This window comes from Paramisgurnus dabryanus, chromosome 1, assembly GCF_030506205.2.
Source record: "Paramisgurnus dabryanus chromosome 1, PD_genome_1.1, whole genome shotgun sequence".
NCBI classification, from domain to species: Eukaryota; Metazoa; Chordata; class Actinopteri; order Cypriniformes; family Cobitidae; genus Paramisgurnus; species Paramisgurnus dabryanus.
The window spans coordinates 16069116-16093949 of NC_133337.1; the positions used below are offsets into that span (position 1 = coordinate 16069116).

At 36.7% G+C, this 24834-nt stretch overlaps 1 protein-coding gene across 1 annotated transcript in view; it reads left to right on the top strand.

Moving 5' to 3' along the window:
• Window positions 1-809: 809 nt before the first annotated feature.
• The window catches only part of LOC135760685 (copine-8), a 133763-nt gene continuing 109738 nt past the window's right edge, over window positions 810-24834 (top strand). Inside the window, exon 1 of the mRNA XM_065274782.1 lies at window positions 810-1068. Within this exon, the coding sequence (XP_065130854.1) occupies window positions 959-1068 (110 nt within the window). The 5' untranslated portion in view covers window positions 810-958. The remainder of the gene's footprint in view (window positions 1069-24834) is intronic.

The window sequence follows — 24834 nt, forward strand, 5'->3', positions numbered from 1 at the left end:
GACTCAAACTGATTGGCTTTTCAAGTAATTCATAGCCGACGACAATGCATGTTTCTTTCTCATTTAATTTATCTCACGGCATGCTGTCAGAGCTCTAATAATCACCCGCCTCCACCCCCAACTCCACCTGTCTAGATCTGCTTGCTTATGTTATACAGTGCCTAAAAAACTGCAGCAGCATCACTTGCATGCTTACTGTTCGCTTGCATGTATGGGTAAATCTTTAATAGCCTACTTGCTTTGCAGCATCAATGTAAACAGATCTAGTTCTGTCAAAAACAAATACATTGACACATTATGACTTGCGGAACATCCCGAAAGTTGTCATGTGCGTTGGCATCTGTTTTAGCCTTATTTTGAATTGCAGGCCAGAAAATTACATATAATGTATACACTCCCACTTTATACTGTGTACTTAAGAAAAAAAAACATTAAATACATTGTATTTAATTTTCAAATGTGTTTGTTCAGGGTAGAATTAGAGTTAGGAATAGGTTTAGGTTTGAATATTAAAAGTGTAATAACATGCAGATACCTCAAATGTAACTAGAATGTACACCACTTTTACGTTGTATGTACGTAGGTAAATAGTAGTTAAATATTAATTAAAATGTAACTATTATTATTATTATTATTAGCCTATTAATATTATTATTATTAGCGTTTAAAATGGTTGCTGTTTGTATCTGGCACTGTCAGTGTTAAATTTGTTTTGAGTTTCACATGAATTCACAAAAGAATGTGCCAAGTGTGGGTTCGCGCATGCAGCAACAACCCCCCCCCTCCCCTCTCTCTCTCTCTCTCTCTCTCGGAAAGCAGAGGGGACGCTGTCTCTGTTATGGAGTGACATCAGCACTGCTTTTCTCCGCACACAATCTTTTCCTATGAATTTCCACTCGTAGAGGGGCGCGCGTCTCCACACACTTCCGTCTCAAGGAGTTCAACAACCGAAAGCCTCATGAACAGCATGAGCAGCTGCGGCTTCCTGAATATGGCGACGATAGGAGATTTTGACCCGCTCAGCGCCACTATTCCAGCAACAAAAGTTGAGATCACAGTTTCTTGCAGGTGAGGGACCCGTTACGCACCGCTCACACCTTCACACGCGATTCGCTTAAAAACACACGTTGCGCTGAATGTTTATATGGAGCTTTTGGAGAAGACACAATTACGCAAGACTTTTCCTCAAATGTCGGGGAATACAGACATATTTTTCTGTATAACGTGTGTGTATGGGATACATATATAAATTCCCAAATTACTTTTAAAAACATATTTCAGACTTTCAGTTGCTAGAGTACGCACCAAAACAAAAACCGTTTACACGACTGTTCTCGCCAACTGTTAGTCATATATCTTAAAAGAAGTTATTTTTATCAAAGTTACTTAACTTAAATGACTGCATGGTGATTATGAAATAATCCTGCCTATAAAAAACCAGGGGCGGGGCCAGGGGGGGGCCAGGGGGGGCACGGGCCACCCCCACAATTTGATTGGCCACCCCAAGTGCCCCCCCTCTCACACCATCAGTCTCGTCAGTATTAATTATGTACTAGTGGTTTTGCTTTTCTTAAAATAAAACTTCATATTTTACAGGGCTTTGATTTATTTATATTACATTTTTTTTATTAGCTTAAAATATTAAAATAAAATTTTTTGTGGAGGCTCCGCCTATGAAAAATTGTCTAGACCCGAGGAACCACTCTACCGTGACATGTTGTTATCGGAGTCAATTAGTAGGCGCACACTTATAGTAACGAACGGTGGTGGCACCAATAAAAAGCAAGGAAAAACAAGGAAAAACACAGAGGACGGAGAAAGGAGTTTTATGCAGATAGTGAAAAAGGACAACAAAGTCATAGGTGAGTGAGCTGAGTTTTGATATGTTTCCTTAAATGTGGAAACCTGCGATTAGGAAGTTAGAGCTAGCTCCTCTCTGTTACTGTAGAGAATGCTCATTACTAAAGTTGAAGACAACCTAACGGTACATTAAAAGAATATATAAAGTCACGTTTGCCTTTGCGTTTGTAATAAATAGTGGTGTGTTAGATCGCAGTTTATCCATACGGATCAGAACCCACGTTTCAACCCGCATGCGATTCGATCGCGGATTAAACAGGGATAGTTTATAATTTACACGTGTTTTAAAATGTTAACCTTCAAGTGCTTTTAAGCAATTTAACACTAAAAAGGCACTAAGTGAGTAGCTGTATGCAAAGACAGGTTGAATGTGTCCGGTCCCGTTCCAATCAGACGTAATCCTCCCTATATCCTTCAAATATTGATGTGTAAACTTTAGGGAGAGTTGCGCTATTGTATCTCATAGTGTATGGAATAGATCAATGAAAAACAACGTAACGTTTTTATGTGGAGTGACTGTTTAAGCTGCGCCGTCTGTGTGTGCATGGGTTTATTTAAGACGACAAACAAGTGCCCTCAATAGTCGACACACGGAGAGAGCTTTGCGTTGATTCGGCGCATGCAAAAACATTAACATGTCATACGACTATGAATAAACGTCTAGAATTTCCTCAGCCTCTAAACTTTCATTGCTATTAACTGTTTTCCCTTTTGTTAAGTACATTTTCTGTTGCATGAAGCAGGTTTCACTTTCAGGTGCACAGGCTTTGCAAACTCTAGATAAAACACAAAGTTTAAACCAAGCACTGTCCAACATCTGATCCTGATCTAAACCAGTTTGGATTTATCTAGATTTGTCGACTCCAAACTTACTCTGAATTTTGAAAATTAAGAGTTTGTTGTTCAAATAGCTTCATGCAACAGACCACAGCCTCAGAAGCATATTTAAAGAAAACAACATAAACATTATTTCTTTCTATACATTAACTCACTGGGGCTCTGTGCAATATGCCATTTAATACAACCAAATGTTAGGGATGGCGAAAACGAAAAATGTTCTTGACCGGCCACCGAGCCTCATTGGCCGGTTGAAACCGGTTAACTGATAGGCCTATTAGTTTAAAATATGCTATGCTATTTAAAATAAACAGCCATTTCGAGCCGCGCCTGCAATTTCGCAACTCGCATCTCTCTGCGCTCTGCCTCCGGCTCACACACACACAGACCTCACAATACTTTTTAAATCCCCTACAGCGACAAACATGAGTCCCGCAAACGCGGCGCCGTGCTTAGTTTTGAAATAGTTTAGGTACTAGGTGATCGCGTTGAACTTGAAAATAAAGGCGTTTGTGAAGCTCATTTGAAAATTGCCGCGGCTCATTTAATAAAATGACAGCTCAGAAGAGAGACTGCGCTTTAGTTTGGGGTAGTAATATTAAAGACATAGGATGATCATCATCACCTTTTCTGTTACCACTGAAATATAGATGTAATGTATTTCCAAATCTAAACCCATCTTATGCGGAATGTTGCCTAATAGACTGCAACACGATAAAACCAATGGATTAAACGGGCACCTTCAGAATGTGTAAAAGCACCGGCCAAAGCAGGTCTCGCACTGTTTTTGTTCTAGAACAAATGCAGCAAAGATATTTAATGCTTGTATGAGGCATATAGGCCTACGCTGAGTTTTATTTATTTGTGATGAGGTGCGTTGTAATTAACAATGCAATGCAAGTGAACGCGCAGTGCCGGCGCCTTCATGCACGGACCGGTAATTATATACTCTGCTAAATTTGCTTTTTATTTAATAAATACATGCATTTTGTTGATTAAACATTTATTAAAATTAGGATACAATTTATACAAAACGAAATTCACTTCAAAGAAATGCTTTCTACAAAGCAAAACTTAATAAAGTGGTAAAAATCATGGCTGAGGATTTACAGAAACAAAACTTACTCTGCACTTTACTGTTAGCCTAAAAGACATAAATGTTAATAATTTGGAACACAACCAGGAGAGACTTTAATTTTAATTATTGTATTACTGTATTTTATGTACTATTCGAATAAAGGAATTTATCAAAAAATAGCCTGTAGCATTTACTTTTCGCAAACCTTGTGAACATGCGAAACCAAAAGCAGTGACCTCACGCCAAATGTTTTTTTATTGGTTTATAAAGTACAAACAGACCAGTTAAAAACTGAGTGTGAGGGATTTGTTCACTTCACACAAAAAGATCTTGGAAAGAAAGAGATGACTAACTGTAGTAGGGTTTAGTCTATAATAGCCCTTTACAGATCCCTTTTTTTAACCGACAACCGACAACTTTGACAGGTTAACGTTGATACGGTCAACCATCGGTCAAACGGTCATCGGTTAACATCCCTACCAAATGTAATATCTTTATTAAGATGATATGCGGACAACATTCAACTTTAGGAAATAAATTAGTTTATGACTTGACAAAGTAACTGAGAAAAATGCATTATTATTTCTTTAGGGACAGACAGACAGTCAGATACAGGCAATAGGACCAATGAAAAGGTCTCAAAAAATTCAGAATTTCTTCATTTTGAAGAAAAAAAGAGAGATCGAAGCAGAAAGGCATGAGGAGAGGGAAGAGAGGAAGATGCAGCAGTAGTCCACTGACTTTTCTGCAAACCAAGGTATTTGTATTACATGCAGAGACCAGAGGGAGGTTAAAACAAAAACACATCAGGAGGTTTAAATGTACTGAATGTATCAGGATACAGTATACAGTATTATTACCTTCAATGTAGGGCAAGTTACACTAATTCACTGTTTATATGTATTTAAATGTGCCACCCCTCTCTAAGTCTGTGCCCCAGTCCGGCCCCCCCATGAAAAATTCTCTAGACCCGCCCCTGTAAAAAACGAAAACAATATTGTTTACATAGAGTAGGCTACTGTAGGTACAGTTTGTGTAATGGTGGTTATGTTGTGATTACGAATCGTCGCTGTCACTGTGTGTTTTTTCGCATGACTGCTGAAAACTGTTTACAAAACTTACCATCGACTTCAATTGTTTATACATATGTTTATGGGTGTGTACAGTATATCCAGTCTCTTTCTGAATCTGTTTTCTATTTGGGTAGTCTCTTAATATTTACCCATAATGTTGGCGATGTTTTGGTATGTTGGTGATACACTGCCAAATCTAACACTTATTCGTTTACCTCAAGTGTTTGTTTATTCCAGTTGTTCAAAACTATTTATGATGAAAATAACTTCGTAAATGTCACTCGGTGGTTTGGTGTCTGATAAAGATTTTCTGCTTACACATATCCTTTACATTTTTAACATTTTTAAATACATTTACATGTATTCACTTCGCATTTACTTTTATCCAAAGCAAATGGGGGAGATGTTAGTGACTAGAGAATAGAGAATATTTTGTTACAGTATTTATAAATCATCTGATCATTTATCAACTCTTTCTCTTATATGACACAATACTTAGTCATGAGCCGTTTGCAGAATGATATCATATTTTGATATCAGCATGAATATTTTGGACTGAATGAGATGATTTTAAATTGTCCCTTACGATCTATGTATATTTTTTCATGCATATGTTTTTGTTGTGGTGTATTTATAATGTATTATTTATGCATATTCTAATGGTGCATCTGGCTTCACTCAAATGTGAGTGGGCATGAGCTGTCTTCTTAGCCATTGTGAAGAGATGTTGATGGTGAATTACTATGCTCCATGTCCCCTTGGGCAGGTTTGCTCAACCGGGAATACACACACATACACAATCGCACACATACGAAATCTTAGAGCTTTTGCAAGACTGCAACCGGGCGGGAAGGAACTAAACTGGTGCCATGGTTACGATCAGGTGCATTCCAGTACTGTAAGGCCACTTTAACCACCGTCACCATGGTTATCATTGCAGATGAGCAGAGAAGTGCCTTGAATTCATGTACAGTCACAAAAAAGCACATAAATCGGATTATAATGAATCAATTAATGTCTTTTAATGTATTTAAAGTCTAAATTGAACCAAGAAGTGTGTTATTTTAGTACACAAGTGTTTTGGGAAGTTTGCATGTTGAGAAAGTTTGGGTTATTTTAGCTGTAAATTATATTACTGTGACACCAAAGTTCATTTTCAGCATCAGTTTGTTTTTCTTGGCCTTGTAATTACCTGAACTAAAAATACATGAGGTGTTAGGTCACCTTAATCGCATACAGATTTGTGAATAGCCAGGAAATTGGTTTATGCTTGTTATGTTAGTGTAGTATAAAAGTTATTTTTAGTCTGTCTGTGGTTTTATTAAATAGGTACACATAGTTATATCGGTTGATGACAAATAACGTTGTGTTTTATAGTAATAACAAGTGTTTTTTTTTTTTTTTTTTTTAAATAAACAGTAGTAAATAACTGTGCAAGTTAAATATTATACACTGTAAGATGTTTCTTGCTGCAAGATTAATTTTAAAGTTTTAATAAATGCAAAAGTTGAAATAACTTAAGCCAATTTAACTATATATATTATTATTAATTATTAATAATATTAAATATTATATTTGAATTAGCTCTGCACGTGCACGCAGAAAAAATAATGACAAATCAATGAAATTGGCCGTACTTTATATTCAGCCACTATGTACTTTTATAACAAAACATACACTGTAATTATTGTGTACTTATGTGTTGTTAAATCGTTCTTACATTTACATTCTTACAACATATGTACACAATAAGTACAGTGTATCAAATGTTTTATTTATCTTATGTAAGTACACAGTAGTTACATAAGGTTACTTACATAAAGAAACCTAATGTAAAGTCGGACCATAAAAACAAAATTAATCTATGTTGTCCAGCCAGGTCTATTTAGGCATACTGTATATGTGCTCATGTGTAGTGTTGTGGTTTTCTTTTTGGGTTCTTTAAGAATAAAATACTCAAGCATAGGTTTCATTTTCAAAAGATAGACTTTTATTAAACACGCAATCCTTGACCTTTACTTTGATCTAGCATATGCTTCTGTACCCAAGGGTTTGTAACATGAAGCAACATATGGTTTATATCATACAGAAACACATAGTGGTCACATTCCTTGTCCCTCACCTTGTAGACCTTAAACATGTACTTTTTTAGAACTGCAATGCATGCTGGTAATTTTCCTACAAACACAATGGTACACTAAGTGATACATATAACTGGTTATATCCATATAGAAAAACATTAAAACATAATGGTAATTGATACACATATTCCTTTATATTCGGATAAAAAAAAAACTTCTTCATCTGCCAAAAGCGTAAATGTAATTATTATTATGTACCCTATAGTCTTTAATAAAAGTTTAACTGTCCGGTTTTTATTAACTCTAAAAACGGTTTTGTGATATTTAGGGATAACACAACACACTAAATACCTTGTCCCAAACTAGACACATCTTTGTGTTATTATTGGAAAGACATTTTGTGTTACTACACAACTTGTGTTGTCCCTTTTATTAATTTTAACACAAAATCAACACAAATTGACACATCATGTGTTAAAAAGCATAAGACAAAATATGTGTAAAAAATAAACACACATCCTATTTAAGAGTGTGACTACACATTGTTAATGATGTTTAGTAAAATCATTTTCAGTCAACATATAAAACATCACTACCAGAGAAAACATGTATTAAGCAGCATATTTGCATGTTTGTTCCTTCCTTGTGTCATGTGGATATCATGTGATTTCACAGAGCGACTATTGTAAGTCAAGTTGTGTTTTACAAGTTACAGTAAAGTACAGCCTTTGCTCTTGCCCAGCTGTAAAACACGTACGCATTAAACTTTTTATGTGGTAAAGCCAGATTAGACCGATGCAGATGAGTTTTTTTAACTTAGGGAATTTTCCACAACTGCATTCTTCCTGTTTGACTCACACAACTAGTTTTCAAGACAACAATACAGGTGTAATTGCGTCAATAGGCCCGATGTATCAATCTCCTACACCAGAAAGTATTTTTGTCTCTAGAGATGCCAGACAACTTCACAAAAACCTTTCAGAACAGGTTTTTCGATTACTATAATGAAAAATGTTTTAAAGTATTTACACTTCTCAGGGAAATCATAAAACATGGCTTAGTTGGCGTAGTTGTCTCTGCAAACTGGAATAAGACAATAAACCTTGATTTTTTTACATTTCCTGAACAAATTAACTTGTGGTTGCCAGAGCAAACTGTTGTGGTGGTTGCCAGGAAATTGCTCAAGTGTTCTGGTTTTTAGTGCTTTGATTTCCTATGAGTGCTAGTACAGTAGGTGGGTTTTCTACATTTTTATGATATTCACTTTTTTAAATTAGGTGGCTCGTCAGCTTACACTGGAGAAAGTGAAAAGTTGGCTTAACTTAAAAAAATGACTTAAAATGGTAAAAGCTACAAATGTAAGTTTTTTCAACTTAAAATGACACTTTATTGCTGGGTTATTTTGAACACAATGCTGGGTAAATATTGGACAGAACACATGTTGGTTTAATAAATAAACCTATGCTGGGTTGTTGTTAACCCAACCATGAGTTGAAACAACCCAGCATTGCATTGAAACAACCCAGCATCGGTTTATTTATTAACCCAACATGTGTTATGTCCAATATATATGTCCTCATAATGTAGTGTCAGATTCACTTGCCCACTGAACTTTCTCACTTTGAATTTTTTGCGAGACTAATTCACTTTGATTCTACAAAAGCAAAAGAGAGGTTTGTTTGTTTACATTTATTGGCACCGCTTTCCGACAGTGTTGATGTTTAGAGATTCAGGAGTGTCAGCAGAGGCATGCTGGGAAACGGGGGCTGCAGTTTTTGAGTGAGTGTGAACGTTTCTTGGACTTTTGGAGTTGTTAGAGCTTTTGACTGTGAATCTAAAAATGTGATCAGAGTTCTGCTGCATAAAATATTTATCTGCAGTGCATACTGTACCTTTGATATTTAATAGAAAGTTACAGTGATTGTGTTATATGTAGGGAATAATGTACAGCCAGCCGGTTGAATAAATCCAGACAGGGTGATCACCCTGAATGGATTTTTTGCTAAACAATCGACTGACTGTACATTCTTCTGTACATAACATTTGTTACTACTAGCTTTTTTTAAGAAATTGAAACCGTGCATTATTTTTTAGCAGCTTTAAGCTAATGTTCAAAGTTCAAACAAGACGAACATGTATTTTGTTTAATCATTTGTAAATAAAGTCTCAAATATGTATATGTTATTATAATGCATATTCATTTAAATGTATTTAAAAGTATTAAAGGCAGGGTGCATGATTTTTGAACACACTTGTAGCCAATCAGCAGTAAGGGGCGCGTCTACTAACCAACATCATTGCCTGGGTTGCGTATGTGTGGGGTGGGTCTATCAAAAGAAGGTCCAGATTTTGTTGGGTGGGGTAGAGGCGTGTTTGTTTAGGTGATTTCAAATGTCAACTTTGGCTTTCAGAGATCATGGACCCCGCCATTAAATGGCACCTGCCAAGATGACTCACAGTATCCGATGAGGGTGGGTTATTCATTTCAGGCATTTGTTATCTAGGAATAATAACATCGGAATGTTGCCACTGTCCAATGAGAAATCATTCCAGAGTGGCATGTAATAACATACTTTATTGTACTGTTAACATATATCTTTCATTTTTACTTTTAAATACCAAAACAATATTTTATTAAAACAAGCTTAACTTATACTCTTAACACTCCTTTCAAAGTATGTAAGTGTTGAAATTTGTCATGTGAAAAGTTTTGCTTTATGGAGGGAAGCTATCCAAAAGCAGCATTTGTCTCCCCTTTTCCAGAACTGGTTTCACAAATTTGTCTTGCTACTTATAACCACTTATTAATTATTTACTTCCAGTATGCCAATTTGTGATTCTCATGTCTAACATCATTAGCTGATGCTCATTTAGAGACATGTAATAAGCTCTTGATCAGATGGAGGTGCTGGGGGTCTTAATAACCTATATGGAAAATTTTGAGGACAACTGCAGACCCAGCTGAGTCCAACCTCTCCTGGGGTGGTTTTCTCAGTCCAGAACCCTTAGATTATTCTGAAAATGAACTCATCCTCGGTTTCATTTGGGACTTTAAGTGATAGTTATTAACCCGAAAATGTAAACTGTAAAAACAAGGTTTGGGTTTACTTAAAATATATAGGCACCAGTATTGCATCACTTTTTAAAGTAAATTCAACTTCAGGAGTTTTTAAATTAAAATAACTACACACAAATCTAAATTTACCCAATCTTTACTTTACAGTATATGTAACACTATCAGGATTTATAGTAATTGACATTAAACCTTATAGCTACATAGCAATTTTCATCATATCATATTCCACTTATGCACAAAGTGTTGGGAACATTTACACAAAGATTTTTGCACATTAAGAATCTAATGATTAGTTAAACATCAAAACAAGTGTTTATGTTAAAGAAAAGACAAACATACTTTTCATGCAAAAAATGTTTAGGAAGCTCGATTATGCTTTGAGTTCAAGCAGTTGTGAAATGTAGTTTGGCAGTTTGCTCCAGCGTTGTGTCAGCATTGATGAGAGACTCACTGTGGCGATCGTATTTTGGCAAACATCAGCATGACGTTGAAAAGCATTTTTAACCAGCATGCATTTGCAGATGATTACTAGTGATTGGATCACAAAGAAGCCTTCGTTCTAGTTTAAGTTTTAATAAATGAATATATTGCAGAATGGACAGATTGGATAAACTGAAAATGCAGAGGCACAGGATTGCATGTGGTTGGGATTATTTTTGAATGCATAATTTGTGTTTGAGCAGATATAATTTGTGGCAAAAAGATGCATTTGTTGTTTTTTACTAGGGATGCTCCGATCAGGATTTTTTTGTTGTCGTGAACTGATATCAATGCCTGTTACCGATGCTTCAAACTAATTTGCAAGCTCTGATGACTGTAACTGTTAACTCTTTTTCTAGATAAAGTAATACCACAGATACCACAGTTGTTATTTAATTAGATATTTTATTGTTTTATTAGAGAATCAAATAAGTAATAACAACATATTCATTCTTCAAAGAGCAATTTAATAAAAGTAATTAAAGTAATGAAAATAAAACAGTTCTCAGTCATCACTGTATGAATTAAATATAGATGCAGTCTTATTAAGTAAAATGATCATGATCAGAAAGTGAATTTCACTTTAATATTATTTTAAAATTAATAAGGTTACTGTAGCTTTAAGATGTGAGAGAGAGTGTACACGTGCTAAATGACAGGCTGTGCGGACAGTTTAAAGTGTCAAAATTGTAAAATACATGCAAATAACTTAAAGGTGCAGTGTGTAAATTTTAGCGGCATCTAGTGGTGAGGTTTCAAATTGCGCCCAACGGCGCCCTCTGTCTACAGCTCATCTCTCGGTTTTGAAACGCATAGAGAAGCTACGCTAGCCACCATAGGACAAACACGTCATCGTCAGAGAAAACTTGGTCAGCAAAGTTTGTCCTTTAAAGGTTTCTGTAGAAAAATGGTGGCACAAAATGGCGACTTCCATGTAAGGGGTCCCTCGGTGTATATAGATAAAAATGGCTCATTTTAAGGTCATTAAGTAAAGGATAATGTAGAGGCAGCCGGTAGTTATTGGGAAATAAGCCCCGACAGTGTGATCAGGACCCGACGCGAAGCGGAGGGTCTTGTATCACACTGAAGGGGCTTATTTCCCAATAACTACCAGCTGCCTCTACATTATCCCGCTTATTACACGGCTACTTGCCACATAAGAAAAAAACTGGACATGAATATGAATTTGAAACATTTTATTGGCATATTTGTTTTAAATTAACATTTTTATCCTTCCGCGAAACTTTGCACAGATGCATAAAATGATCGTAATACCTTATTAAGATCCTCTGCTTCAAACTTGTCTCCATTTTTTCTCTTTTAGCCAGTCTTTGAGAAGTTTTAATGGCCATTCTGTATTTTTTTGTGTGTTGGCTTCGTAGCTGTCATGCTCTATTTTGTCAAGTTCATTCTCAGTAAGCTGTCTGTGTCTTGTCATGGTTGTCGAGTGTTTGTCACAAGATGTCGCCAAACAGACAGTAATCTTTATTGATCTTTATTGGCGCGGAGCGATTTTACTCGTGCAAGTAGTCCGGCTATGCGTTATTATTTGAAAAGAACGAACCTGCAAATGTCTCAACTGACCAATCAGAATCAAGCATTCCAGAGAGCCGTGTAATAAAACATAATAGTTCAGTATGAAGGTCTTTATACACCACTGATAATATAGTTATGTATATTATATTGCATTTCTGTCAAGGGAATCTTCTAAAAGTTACACACTGCATCTTTAACTTTCATCATGAAGATGCAATGTCTGCGATAGATATAAGTATGTTATATACGCTGTATGATGGGGATGTGAAGTCGTGTCATGTTGAATAAAAAATACACATATCTCTGTAAAGGCAAAGAGAGAAATCCAACTTTGCAGGCCGCACATGAAGCAACATGTTGTAAAAATGCTTTCACTGCATAAAAATGGTCTCAAATTGCACCCACATTCAGGAGCTCTATGATGACAAAAGTAAATAATAAGATCGGTTCATGAGATAAGCAAATTTTAAATCGAAAAAGTACAGATCGATTCATGTAACGCAATGATCTACACAATGATACCGATCTACGGTTGATCGATCAAAGCATCCCTGCTTTTTACCAGTGTGTCCTAAGTTGCTTTTAATGTTTTACCTTTCTATGCATTTATATTTGTTGAAATATTGAGAAGTGCACAAAGATGTCATTCTTCAGAGCTTCTTGAACTTTACAACCAATTTTTTGAGGGGCAGCAAATTGCTTTAGTATGTAGCACATTGGGAGCTATTTGTCCCCAGACAATAATGAGGAAAATGTTGCACTTCTATAAATGAGAAATCATATGAGAACTATATGAGAAATCATTTTCTTTCTGGTTTTAGATCAATCTTGCAGGTCAGAATGTAAAGGAGGATTGCGTTGGCTACTGGACTTTAGTAACAGAATGCAAGAAAGCATGCAGAATGAAATGAGAGTTGGATTGAATATGTTGCTTGGGGCGAATCTGGCAGGAGATCCAGATGTTAATGTTGAAATTAATGGCTAGAAATTTCAATGCAAGCATCTGCGATGCACTCTGCTGTGACACCAAGCCTGGTTTTTATACTTGACAAGTTTGCTGTTAGTGCACTTGGCAAAAATGCTATTTTGTTCACCCGTGTGCACAGCACAAAGGTACTGGGTTTGATTCCAAGCGAACACACATGCTGATAAAATGTATACCTTAAATACACTTAAAGTTGCTTTTTTGGATAAAAGCGACTGCCTAATGCACAAATGACATCGAGATCAAAATATGTAGCATTTATTGGCGGCTGGTGCAAAAAAATTGGGGGGGGGGAGGTAAATAAAACTTAAAATGAAATGCAGTCATGCAGTAAATGGACTGTAAATAGCCATTTATCAGGTGACGATGCACTGTATCATTACTGATTAGCTAAAATGTTGAAAATGTTACAGTTTAAGTCAACTGCTAGCATGCAATAAATGTACTATGAATCCATGAATTTCAGTTTAATGTGGGTTTATTATCAAGGTGATCTTTCAAACACACACACACACAAACACGTAAAATGAAGTTGCCTAATCAAAGGCCATTACATAAATTTTTCCATCAATGTAGAGCAGCACAAGCACAATTTGGCACTGTGTGGCAACATCTGTGGTCGTGTCGGCCTGAATTGACAAAAACGCGCTGCTCTATGTTTTTTGGTTTATGTGTTTCCTCAAAACAGACAACATACAGTCCAGCAGATCGTTCTGCACAGTTCTCGAAGTTGTGGTCTCGCAGTAGCATTCCCTTAAAACACAGTAAGCTTCCCAAAAAACTGGAGCTTCAAGGAGGTCGCACACCGGGGGAGAAGCCTCGCGCCACATCACGTTGCGCCACTTATTTAAAAATCAAACTAATGCTGCTAATGCATATTTTACATCTGGAAGTAGACTTTGTCTGACTGTGCGTTCACACAAGAAGCGGAAGAGTTGGCAAAAATGCACCATTCGCTTGAACATTTTGAGTTTACTCGCTTCATTCACGCATGAAAGTCGCGAGTGAAATTCTGGTCATTCAAGACATTCACTTATAAATTTGCGTCATGGGAGGGGCTTATATAACTCAAATTGAGTAAACTTACCAGATTGTTCGACCTCCTCACTCACTTTCTTCCAAACAAGATCCTTTTAATTCCTGAAAAAGTACGAAGATGTCTCGTGTAGCAAATGACGATTGCCCTCCATTGTTGTTTTGTTTTTCTGCCTCAGCTCACTTCTTGTAATCATATCACTGCTAGAGCAAGCTCCTGATTGGTTAACGCAGCGCAAAAAACGATCAAAGTTCCGATTTTTCAACTAATTTTTCATTTTGTGCAGAACGCGGCATCTGCACCTTAATTGCGGTCCGTGCCATCCGTGCTTACCATGCCGCAGGATGCCTATTTGCGTCTTTGCATTTACTTAACATGTAAATCACTCGCGCTTGGCACCTCTTCCGCGTCTGGTGTGAACGCACCATAAGCCTGCGCTATTGAATGTGCGCATGCAACTTTCATGCCGCTTGCACCTTTCAGAGAGAAGTCGTGAAGCTATATTATAGTTCACAATGTTTTGATTCTAAGACTTTGAAACAGCAAACAGAAAAAAATAAAAGGTATGACTTACAGGGACAACGTGATGAAGCCAACAAAATAGTGACTTAAACTGCAATTCATCGACGGACTGCTAAAGGCTTTTGGAGCCAATTCCCATAGCCCCATAAGGGCGTGTCCACTTGAGTGATGGGTGAACTGCCATTGTCAAGCTAGGACGGTGTCACCCCATTCAGACAGCCAACGCCAAGCAGTAGCAGAGCGACGCGATCTCATTCATTTCAATGGAAACTGGGCGACTTCCGGCGACACACATGAGCGAACGTGACCTTTGGCGACAGAATGTAGGCGCGATTAGCGACGGAGTCGCGCGACAAAAGTTGAGAAAAGTTTAACTTTATGCAAATTAGCAGCGAGTTTCACGAGCGACTACCAATGGGAGTGAAGTAAGTGGAGCACTGATTTGTTGTTTACAACGTCACACTACTACGCAACCAGAAGTGGGAATGCCCACAAGCGACATCAACCACCAGCGGCAGGCGATGAGCAGCGATAACATCGCTGGCTGTCTGAATGCGGCGTGTGGTTTCAGTACCTTAGGTACACTCATGTCCCCCCTCTTTACCCGTTTTTGGTTATCCGCGAGTGATATAGGCTCCGCCATCTATTTGTTTCAAAAAAGCTCTTCACAAACCTATGGGTGATATCACAGACACTACGTCCATAATTTTTACAGTCAACTTCATTTGCGATAAGAATTGCTGGAACAGCACCAAGTGTAAGCTCGAATGACAATCTGTTGAGCGTTTATGAGACTCACTGAGAACGGTTAAATCACATGTGGCCAATAACATAAAAAACAATATTGATTTGCTAACAACCAAAGTGGGAGTGTTTGGGGCACAGAGTGCTGCACCCCAAGGACAATATATGAAACAAGCCAATTAGAGCTCAATTCACATGATCTTAAAAAGTTTACTGACCTACATACACACTTATTTGACGCCCCACACTCATACACATATGAATGAAATACAGTTTTGACAGTGAAATAGTAAAAATAATGATTTTTGTTAAAATGTTAAAAGTAGCTTTTTTTCTGGCAAAATTTAAAGGGGCGGAGTCCCCTATTGACTGGCCGCCACTGGTAGCATTGTAATAAAAACAATATTATTATTGGATGCTTGTTGATAAAGTAAATGCTCATCCTGAAAACCATGTAAACAAATAGAACTAGAACATGAATTTAGTTTGGACACCAAAAATTTAATCAAAGTACTACCTACTTTTTTCAAAAGTCCACCTCATCCCACTGTGGTGTGTGTGTGTGTGCTCTTCAGGATAAGATAGGAAATGTCTATATTTGTTCAGCAGAACAAACATTGTTTCCTCTAAAGCAGTGATGATGACCTGCACAGGCGGACAGCATGAATGGCCCCGGCTCAAACGCTCACCGGGTTTCCAGGAGCCTGTCGAAGCGGCAAAATCTGGTTGCTGTGACTCATTGTAGCCGTGAACCTCTGTTGGTCTACTGCTCCTCAGGCTTGATAAGAGATTTATACAGCTCTGGATGTCTCATTACAGTTCTGCTTTGCTTTCCTCTTGAGATGCCTGTTTCAAAGTAGAGGTCACAGTTAGAAGCCAGATTTTATTTTGTTATATTTTGGGTTAAATAGATACTTAAACTCTTTGGTTTCCTGACAGGGATAAGGTTAAGGCAGGGCTATGTTTAAGTTATATTAGGATATTTAAGTCATTACTACAAATAGGGGCGGGCTATAAACCAGAAGGTATAATAAAGTAGTAGAAATTTGTCAACTGGTAGAGATTTCGGACTATTGTCTCCATCAAGGTTACGCAGCTTCCTATGTCACGTTGCTGTGGTTGCTGTGGTCAAGAGATCTTGGTGTTTGTACACATATTGAAGCACCACAGTTTTAAATCAAGAGATTTTAAGCTGTTGAAACACAAACAACAGTTATATGCACATATGCATCAAATTTACCATCATAAACACAGTCATTTAGGTGTTAAGAGAAAGTAAACCGCTGAAAAGAAAATGCATGTGTAACAGGATATAGGATCCAGACTTTGGTCTTAAAGGGGAAGTTACCTAACTTTGCTCCTGTCTGTCACTCATCTTGACTACATCACTTTTCTACATTTAATAAGATATATATTATTTATTATCCTTATGTCATCACTGAATGTTTGTCTTTAGTCAGCTTGAGTTTTGTTTGCTTTTTGATATAAGATTTTGATCATATCGCCCACTCCTAATTACAAACGTACGTTAGAAAAAACAATTCTGTGTGCATCTTCAGACAAAACTGATATAGAAATGTCAGTGCAAGATGTTTTTAAATTAAGGAAGCTCAACCATGCATTTTAGTCTTGAACTAGGATAAACCCTGTCCGGGAAACTGCCCGTTACAGAGAAAATACTGGACTTCTTGCTCCAGTTTTTTGTTTTAAAGCAAAAAAAAGTCACATCTACAATGAAGTAACTGTAATAGGGCAAGTATAGTCTGAGCACTTACAGTACATTAATTATTTAATAATCCACTTCAGTGGCAGCCGATGACTTCTTTTTCGAAGGCGCACGATGGGAAGATCGTCACAACATGTATTTAGCCCATCATTTGTGTGGTTTAAAAATACATGTGACACGTCACATGAACCATATGCATCGTGTGTCTTGTCAGAATAAGTGCAGAGGCGTCTAAAGGGTTTATGACAAAAGAGAAACTCGCATTTGCCAGATACTCGCTTAAAGGCTCTCTAAGCGAATCTGCGAGACGTTAGTTATTGTTGACGTTTGAACTGTTTTCAAACAGGTGGAGCGTAGCTAACTCCTCCCCCTCCCTTCCGTGCTTTCATGAAGGCGCCCAACCCCCACCCCCAAATCCTTTTTGTCGTTTATTGGCTGGAATACTTTGTTTTGTTTTGTGATGCTAGGTTTGGCCACTATGTTGATATTGCCGTTTGTGAAGCCTGGGCTGTCTACAGAGATCGCGTTTTTTTACAGTTTGATCAGCGGACAGGCAGCAAGCAGATAGTGAGGAGATGTTTCCGGAATGTAACAAAAAATGTTTTATGGTCTAAAACGCTTCAATTCGCTTAGAGCGCCTTTAATCAAATGTGAAATCAGAGTTTAGTGTTAAAGGAATAGTCTACCCTTTTGCCATTTTAAACTATGTTATTACCTCAACTTAGACGAATTAATACATATCTATCTTTTTTCAATGAGTGCACTGTACAGCGTGTTGTGAATGTGTTAGCATTTAGCCTAGCCCCATTCATTCCTATGGTACCAAACAGGGAAGCCACCAAACACTTCCGTATTTTCCCTATTTAAAGACTGTTACATGAGGAGTTATACCAGTAAGTATGGTGCCACAAAATAAAACTTTTTTTTGGTACCATAGGAATGAATGGGGCTAGCCTAAATGCTAACACATTCACAACACGCTGTACAGTGCACGAATTGAAAAAAGATAGGTATGTATTAATTCGTCTAGGTTGAGGTAATAACATAGTTTAATATGGGAAAAGGGTAGACCATCTATCATCGTTCGCCAGACGTTCTACAACATCTGCTTTAGTTTGTGTTTATTAACCCTTTAGTTTTACTTCATCACGCAGCTATTCCCGTTAGAGGTAAAAACATTTAATTCAAAAATAATCTAGTATGTTTTCATTTTCTGTGATAGTTTTTTTCAAAATTAAGTTTTATTTGAGTGTTTTAATTAAAAATATTTTAATTTTCATCATGATGCGTATGCCCCGCCCCCTTTGATTAACTAACAAATTTTCTGCGGGAAACCCTGTAGTTGCAGTGTTGGGGAAGTTACTTTTAGAAGTAATGCACAATATTAAGTTACTCCCAAAAAAAGTAACTAATTGCATTACTTAGTTACTTTTCATGGAAAGTAATACTTACATTACTTTAAAGTTACTTACCATTGTGTATAAATGTGTGAGCAGGGTTTCCCGCAGAAAATTTGTTAGTTGAGGTGGTTGGGTTGTGCAGGTGGGCGGGCCAGGGGCGTGGCAATCAAAGGGGCGGGGGGCGTATGCGTCATGATAAAAATATTTTTATTTAAAACACTCAAATAAAACTCAATTTTGAAGAAACTATGACAGAAAATGAACACATACTAGATTATTAATGAATTAAATGTTTTATCAACAGGCTAGTTATCCTTCAGACAGTGACGGACCATGTCTTTCTTTAATTTCGGCCATGTGGCGTTTGGTGGAAATTTTTTTTTGGACAACCTATTTAAGGTGGTAGGGTATCCCAGCTTAGGTGGGCCGCCTGAACTGAAAAGTGCTGCGGGAAACCCTGGTGAGTGAATGGGTGAATGTGAGGCAATATGTAAAGAGCTTTGGATGGCCATTGGTCTATGAAAGCGCTATATAAATGCAATCCATTTGCCATTTTACTTTTGCGTTACTTTTTTCTTACTGAGGCTTGATCTCTTTCAGGCCTTGCAGGTGTTTTTTATGACTGAGAAGTTCTGCATTCAGAAATTGCATATTTCCATCGCAAAAATGTCAAGATCTGGCCTGCAATCTTTGTTTCTGACTGAAACTGTTCTGGCGCACACGCTGCTTGTAACATGAGATGCTAAAACCCTCTCTGAGATGCACCACAAACCAGTTTGTCAGTCGTGCGGAGACAGAGAGCTACATTACAAGCCTCTGGCGAACATTTATTGCACTAAACTGCCACACTTTTCACAAATTAACTGCCAGCTTGCCACAAATAAACAGACCGTACCAAATACCATGCGTAATTCCTGTGGGTGGAGTTTAACATTTTAAAAGCTCTCTTGTCTTTAGCTGAAACGCTAACATTTCGATGACTATGAAACAATGATGGCTAAATTGCGCAATAGGCCGAACTGCTCTGAGCTGATCTCACAGTGATATTTTTGGCACCGTGATCTGTCACGACAGCAGGAAGCCGCTCCATTGACCTTTAAGGCCATAAAGATCACATAATGGGTCGTATTGAGGAAAATGAAAAGTGTGTTTGAGTGTATTGAGCAGTGACAAGAAACCCGCTGAGCTAGAGCTCAATACGCTCTATAAGGACGACTCAAGCAGACTGCACTGCAAAGAGCAGAGCGCTACAATCCTTACAACTGACAGTACTTAATCAATGTACATTTACCTCTGTGGTCACTGGCCAAGAGCTTTTGGTAGGACAACTTTTTTGGTTTACTGCACTAACAAGAATTATAGGTACAAACATTTACAAGTGGTATTCTTACAAAAGATAGGCTACTTTAAAGACAGATGTTGGGAAATGATGCATTTTAGGACCTTTTTTGAAGGGTAAAATTCTAGTGACAGCCTTTGTAACTTTAGTTTTGACTCTGGTACAGTAAGGCTTAAATGTTGCATGAACTGTTGCAAAAGTGGCATGGCCAGTGAGGGTATAACTGACATCTCAAATAAATAACTTTTCAAAAGCAAAGTCTATTTTAGCTGTATGCTTATGCAACTGCTGAAAGCATAATGATTGATGGGAAAGGCTATTGATTAACACAACCATTAATATACCAGTGCATATTGATCAAGTACACAAAAACTGAATAACTAAAAACAGTAAACAATTTTATGTTATTATTTAATGATTCAATATTTTTCAATATTATTATTATTTCTAATGTTAGTATAATTACAAATATACATTATAAATTATATTACTATTATGTTATATATCCTACAGCTAGAAATACTACTATAATTCAGAATAACTTTAAAAATCAAAAGGAAACCCAAACAATGTTCTTATCAAAACAATTTTATTCAATCATTATTTACCATTTTGGTATTGTGTTTGTGTTAAACATTGTATTTGTTGCCCAGAGTACAGTCCATAAACAATTCCAATAAGGCATATAGCTATCAGAAAATGATTTAGCATTTTTAATCAGGATTGATAAAGAGATTAAAATGTTTGCCCCTGAACCTGGTGAAAGATCAGACTCCTTACTGATTACCAAACCTGAACAGCAATAAAAGTGAGGCATGACACACGCAACAATACAAATGCATTGGATAACAGACAGCAAATTATTAATAATATATAAATTATTAAGTAAAACAACATACAACAACATTTAAAAAAAATTTCAGTAATTTACTATTAGGGCTTTAGTGGTAGGTCGTCAGGCCTAGACACTATCTGAATAACTGATTTATATTTTTATATATTTTTCCATGAATGTGTATTAAATGAATCCCATAATAGTCTATTATCTTCATTTCATAGCTTTTCTCTTGGTTGCGCTGCTTCCAGTAATGTATATTTATGATTAAAAGAGCATTTATTCAATCATATTTCAGCCACCGGCTGACATCGTGTGTTGCCAGGGTCAAAGAAATCTGCCTAGGACTTCAGAACGAACAGTGTGGACACCTTCAACTTAAGATAAATGACAATGAAGTCATTGCATCAGAAGTTCAGCACCAGATCCTGTATTTCATACACTTTGAAACACGTTTTTGGGGTTTTAAGTGTTTGTAGTTATAATAGATGCAGTATTTGCTGCTTCCCTCAAGTGGGAAACACGCTGCAGATGTTAAATCTATAGCAACATCTAACAGTGAGTGCGTTTACATGCACAGAATAAGTGGATAACTATCAAAAATTTGCGCGTTATAGAAAACTGTTTTCATGCGTTTACATGCAAATCAATAAACCGATTATGCAGACAACTGCGTTTACATGGGACTTGGAGAATTATTTGTTTTCTCGCAGGCAGTGACGTCACCACCTATAGTACATAATAGTCGATCAAAAAGCCAACGGCATATCTGTCTTAAGCTGTACTGTTGTATCTCTTCTCGTGTCTACAGAACCAGTAAATGTAACATAAGCTTCTATTTTCACAGTTTCTCTGCCAACTGCTTTAGTCAAACGGAGACTTTTATGCGTTACTTTGCGCTTACTTCAGCGTGTGACGTTTATCTTTCATACGTGGAGACATGCGCACATGGACAAAACTGTAAGAAAGCTGGTTAAGGTGTTTACATGCCATGCGAAATCGGGGGAATGAGCAAAAAACTCTCTGTGCCGATTGTATTTTTGCTTACGATATTTATAGGCTTTCCATGTTTAAAGAAAACTGTTTTACGCGTTTACATGACCCCACATGTTATCAGTTTACTAAGCATAATCAGCATAAGACTGTGCATGTAAATGCTTTAATTTATAATGTGTTTAGAAACAATTCTCTGAAATGACTTTACACAGACTTAAAGTTGTATTGAAATAAATGTAATGTTTATGTGTAGATAATGTCCTCATGATAGCAAAGTGGATATTTCTCCTAGATGGTTGCTTATACCACCTGGCTTTCACTTTGAGATTTCATAGAAATACAATTCTGAGAGCTTTGACAACCATGGCAGAACTTGAGCTAAAAAAAAAACCCGATGGTCAAAACAGCCAAGAAAGGCTACATGCCAATGCTGTTTCATCACACCTTTTTCCTCCTCTGTGTGAAAGTCAGATACTTTGTGTTGTTTCCAGTCACGGGAAATACTCTGGCAGTGTTATGATATAGATAACAATGCCTTACAAACATCACTTCCTAGTGAAAAAAATCAATATAGATAGAAAACCAGTTTTGTTATGGTACATATATGGCACACATGACACGCAAATAGTAACCAAGTCATGCACTAGCCTATAGAAAAATGTAGAAAAATGGGTCATAGGGAAGTAAACTGTTCTCTTATGAAGTCTATCTAGATACAAATCAACCATATTGGTATGAAAGCATTATTATCTATGTTGTAGTTGTAGTAGTAGTAGTAGTAATAAAATAATATATTAGAAGTTTACTTTATTCTTAGCCCTCCATGCTTAGTCTGTTGTAGGGGTGGTACGGTATGAACATTTTTTCAATCATGATTATGGTGACCAAAGTTATCACGGTTATCAATATTATCATGGTTTTGTTAAAATGAGATGGAAATGTTCAAAAGGAACTGATACACACACTGAAAACATTTGAACAAGTTTTATTTTTGAAAATCACAATTTAATATTTCATGTCCCTGAAATTATTTCTGAGGTAAAAAAATGACTTTGTCTAATAAGTTTACCGTGAATGAATACAATACTTTATCCCTTAAATGCCTTATTGTGCAAAAAACTATGTTGCATGTGCGCTCCTGCGTCAAACTGATCTTGGCTGGACAGGATTTACAGTGAAGTGTTCAAAATCATGGTAATCAAACACGGTTGTAATGATAATTAAATTTTAAAGGATAATACTAACCGCCAGGACTTTTTTTTATCGCGGTTAATCGTGAAATAGTAATCATCCCATCCCTAGTGTGTTGCGATAACATCATTCAATGTAACAGCGAAATTACAGCAAAAACGATTAAGTTACAATTTACATCAATTTATAATAAGTTAAAACTTTACAAAATTATTTGATTATTACACAGAAAAAAACATTGTTTTTCCAAACCAACATGATCTCACAGAAAGTCGTGTTAGTCATGCAAAATGTAATTTATTCATGTCCATGGTCCGAAATTCAGCTTTTTTTGTGCCTTGGGACACTTTTTTCCCCTTATTTTTAAATCATTATTGCTTGGGGTTAGATTTGGGGTTTGTGTTAGGATGTACTTTTTTTATTGGTTTCTATATGTTTTTCTTCCGCTATTAAAACTACTGTAGAGTTAAGATCGAAGATTGGGTTAAGATCTCTAAAAGTGTAACAGAAAGTGATTCTAACCGCAACCCCAAGCCACAGTGGTAAGAAAATAGGAAAAAACTACCAAAAAATAATACATAAAATGTAACGAAAAAGAAAGACATTCGTGCTCAAGGCACGGAATGAAGTTGAATGTCGTGCAATGGACACGAATAAATTAAACACATTTTGCGTGACTATAATACATATTTGAATATTATATTGCATAATAATATTGTCACCACTACTCAAAGGGCACCAGCTTTATGTATCATATATTGCTATGCATTCCTTTTTACACCCGTAAAATATGGTATTGTTTTAACCTTTTGATATCCATGTGCCTTTCTTTGTAATGTATGCACTATACAACTGAGTCCCACTCTATTGTGCAGTCTATTAAGATGTCAAACATCATTTTAAAAGCATGTTGCAAGCTGTTACTTGAACTGTTTAATTGGTTGTCAATGACACTTACTTTAACCTTGAATGTCAGTTGCCCTCAGGGGAAACACCCACCAATATTAGGAAGAGTTAACCTTATCTAAGCAATATTGAAACAGGTCCAGTTTTAAGCTACATGATTGGGGTAAAACTAAATTGACACTTTTATCTTCTCTATACTGAAAACCTTTGTAAGCAGGCTAGTAAGGAAATCCCACAGCGAACACTTCTAGAGTCCCTGAACCCACTCACACAATAAGGATAATTGCAGTCCCCTTGACTGGCCGTGTCAGCAACACTTGCAACAAAGTACTCTCGTCTGCCCTGCGCCCCTTTATCCCTTCAAAGTGCGACTACTGTATTGATTTTACCCATCACATTTTTCACTCAGCTTTCTATAAGATTTCTCAAATTAAGTTTGAGTTTACATTTGACATTTGCAAGTAGGTGCTTGTGACTTGCTTCGCCTCGGTACGCCTCCAGGGCCATGTTTTTTTTTTTTTCTCGGGGAAAGTAGCAGTAAAGCTGATCTGTCTTTTATGAATCTGATAAAATTAAAGACTCTTTGAAGAAATGAAGGATGAAATACTTCTTAGGTACTCAAAATTAATGGGGTGGTTTCGCGGACAGGGATTATTTAAGACAGGACTTGGCCTTAGTTTAATTTGAAAATATAACTAGTTTTAACAAACATGCCTTACTAAAACATTACTTGTGTGCATTTTGAGGCAAAACAAAGGGCACTGATTTTTTTAAAGATATTTTATTTTAAGTTGTTTTCAGTTTGGACAGCTCTCACATTTATTTTAGTCTAGGACTAGTCTAATCCCTTTCCGGGAAACCGCCCCTATGTGTTACAAGATGTGAGGTGGATATTTAGTAGTTTGGGATATTGGATTGGGGGATATTCAGGAGTTTGCTGGTAGATATTAAGTAGTTGGCTTTTTTCAGGTCTTTTTAGGCATTGACATTATCTTTGAGTGCCATACCTTGTTATATGATTATACATTTGATTTGTTCTTATTTATATGATTTTGTATTTGAATATTTCTTGTTTATATGATTTTATTAATGGCTGTGTCTGAGACTGACAGCCTCTGGTGCTGCTCTGTGAG